General features: G+C 41.0%; 1 protein-coding gene across 3 annotated transcripts in view; it reads left to right on the top strand.

Moving 5' to 3' along the window:
* The window catches only part of LOC116692359 (vitamin D3 receptor A), a 74,821-nt gene that overhangs the window by 48,997 nt on the left and 22,591 nt on the right, over positions 1–3,233 (top strand). For all 3 annotated transcript variants that reach the window (XM_032520590.1, XM_032520591.1, XM_032520592.1), the window contains exon 2: positions 3,019–3,166. In XM_032520590.1, the coding sequence (XP_032376481.1) occupies positions 3,021–3,166 (146 nt within the window). In that variant the 5' untranslated portion in view covers positions 3,019–3,020. The remainder of the gene's footprint in view (positions 1–3,018; positions 3,167–3,233) is intronic.

A 3,233-nucleotide genomic window follows, 5' to 3' on the forward strand; every position in this document is an offset into this window, starting at 1 on the left:
GGGTCTGTACGGATTAACTGCAGTCCGTTACACCACCACCGTATATTCAATGGCACTAACAATTTATTGATCAATAGAAAATGTATTAAAAAATAGAAAATGTTACACTTCATAAGGAATTGTTTTCATAACACAAGGCGTGGCCAGGGTCCTAATTGACTCGCCGTTCGGTTCGGACGCAGACCTGGGTCCAGACTTTAGGAAATACATAGCATAAAACACATTTTCTATAGTTTGCCAACCATGATGCTTGTTTGCAAAAAAAGAAGTAAATAATTTCAAACTACTATTACAGTCTTCTAAGAATCTTATCATTAGAATCTTATCATTAGATATATAGACACAAGTGTATGCATGAGAAAACAGAGCAGGGATTGTCAAGGTGTTGGGGGAAGTAGAAGATAGAAGGGGATTGATTGAATTACCTGTCAGCTAAGAAGTCTGACGGCTTTTTATTACAAACTAAGCATGCTCACTATAAATAAATAAATAAGAATGGTAATTATCAAAGCAGCATGATAAATGAGGAACAAGTGAGAGAAAGCATATAAAGATAAAAAAAAAGACTTACAGAGAAGTGATTAAAGGAAAAATAACACTAGAGTTGTTAATTACAGAGCTGGAGCCCTCTCGGACTGTTGTTAATCACCACCAATGAAACGGCAGGTTGTTTTGGTGGTGTTTTTGCAGATCTGCTTGGATGTTTGACCCGCTGTCTCTCCATTCCGCCCTCCCCGTTTTTTTTCATTATTCACCTGGTGCTGCATCTGAAAAAAGCTGTTTTTTGTGACGTGATGACTAATTGCGTGTCTTGTTTTTGTGTCTGTCAACACGCTCCTCACCCACCCCAACGCACACTGTAGCCTGAAATTACTCATATGTTTTTGAATGAGACAAGCCCCAGTGCTGGGTGCTGGTCAACATGCATAAAAGTGATTCTCCTCCTGCACTGAAGTCTGTCTGTGTGTGGGTGTGTGTGGGTGTGTTACAGTGTGTCATGCTTTCCCGGTGCAGTGCTTTCTGGGTAATGGGACTGATGCTTTACAGCCAGTAGCTTCCTGGCGTCTGTGTATGCATGTTAGCGTTTTCCTGGGAACTGGTGCTGAAGCTTCAACTAGCCAAGTTGTAATGAGAGCTAATGGAGTCTGACTATGTTTGTCTCCATCCTTCACTTGCGCTCCCACCTGCCTCCCCGTCTTTCATTATTTCTCTTTGGCCGTCAGTTGCTCTGCCTCGGCAGTTCCTCCAATCTCTTTGTCCTCATTTGACACTGTCTGAGTCCTACTTCTATGCACGTCAGATCCCCATAGGCTATATTCTGCAGCCTGCACCCCTCCCTTTTTTGTCCTCATTTAGTTGTCTTACTTGACCTCTCCTTCTCTCACACATAGGATTTCTCTGTAGTGTTTATGTTCTGGCTCAGATCTCTCTGTTTAAGCATTACAATACCAACAACCTACTGACCATGTGTTTGTTGCATTGGACTTTTCCATCGTTTTGTTACATTTTGAGTCTTTTCTTGTATCTTCCACAGTTTTTATGTTTTTGATTTTCCCTCTTTCTTTCACCTGTAGACTTTTTTCCTAAATTTAAACACAATTTCCATTTTACATGCTTCGGATTTTAGCATTAGCATCAAACCAAACCAATCAGCCTCCGGTAGGAGCTACTGGCATGGTTTACGCGTGTGTGACTACACGACTCTTTGTTCAAAACAAAAATGGTAGACCGATGATATCAAATCAACTGCCAGGTATTATTCTTTTTTTCTTTTTTTAAAGTCTGCTTTTTTCACAGTTTATAATGGCGGCTTCTCAGATGGTCCTCAGATGATCAGGTTAGCATAAAGGGACGTGCAATTTTTTTTTTTTTTTGTGCAACCCTGTGTTGTACAACGAAAATAAATAAACCCTCAACCTTAAAAGGGCAATGAACTGGTCACCTTTTGTCTTATGTTCCTTAATTAGCTTTATTAAATCAAAATGATGAATACTGAAGAATGAAGAATGGTGCATGTCTAACCCCTCTCCTCTCATTTTCCTGTCTGTATTTTCACATCACCTATCTAATCATTTTGAGTAGATAAATAAAAGATAAGTACAGTACATTCAAAAATTTACTTCAGGCCACTTAATCTGCTTGATCTACTTGATACATCTCTGACTTAGTTCTTTTCTTGATAAGGGCCTTTTTGGTTTGGTCAGTTTAGCTTAAACATAATTATGAGGTCATATCAGAATATGCTATTCAATTTAATTGAAGACCCTGGCAGAGTGCATTTGTCAGTCATGTTCGACCAACACTTGAAACCCACTCACCAGAACTACAATATACAGTGTTGATTTGCTCCTACATATTTTCTCCTCTCCTTTTGACCTCCTTAAAGTATCCTTATCACTTCAATCCGACTTCAAATAGAGGATCTTTCTGTACCGATTGATATGGATTAGTAAGCTCACAGTTGGCCAGTCGGTGTGTGTTACTCTACTGCTGTTTATTTCATAGGGGACGGCCAGATGGTGCAAGTGTGGGAAAAAAATGAGCACTTTCATCTTGGCAGAATTAAATGTATCAGTCATTTCTTAGCCTATGGCAAATATCCCTCTTTCTGTCATTAAACTGCTTTCCCATTAATATTGAAATGTGTGTGTGTGTGTGTGTGTGTGTGTGTGTGTGTGTGTGTGTGTGTGTGTGTGGGTTTTGTGTGTGTGTGATATTCAGCCAATAGCTGTGTGAGTCTGAGTGGAGCTGCCAATGCCTTTTGCTAAATATGCTAATAGCCTGACACCTGTTCGTATAAAAAGAGGAAAATGCACACCTCCTCATCAAACACTCCCACACAAGCAGAGGAAACAAACAGATTTTTTAAGCTTTGGGCGAGGTTGGTGAATTTCAGGAATGCACACAGACATTCCTCACCAATTTATATCTTTTGTGCATTTGTGTTTCATTCGTAAACTAGGAGCAGGCGAGCAGTGTCAAGTTAGACTCTAAGCTCTTCTCTTTTTTTCTCTGCAGTGATGGAGCCCATGACGGTGACGACGTCGGTGGCCGGGCCGGACGAGTTTGACCGCAACGCCCCGCGGATCTGCGGTGTGTGCGGTGACAAGGCCACCGGCTTTCACTTCAACGCCATGACGTGTGAGGGGTGCAAGGGATTTTTCAGGTGGGTGCTGTCCCTTGAGAACTGTGTGTTCATCTTGTCTATTTTGTTGTTTTTAAATGGGGGGGGG

The sequence above is a fragment of the Etheostoma spectabile genome, chromosome 7 (assembly GCF_008692095.1).
Source record: "Etheostoma spectabile isolate EspeVRDwgs_2016 chromosome 7, UIUC_Espe_1.0, whole genome shotgun sequence".
Lineage (NCBI taxonomy): Eukaryota > Metazoa > Chordata > Actinopteri > Perciformes > Percidae > Etheostoma > Etheostoma spectabile.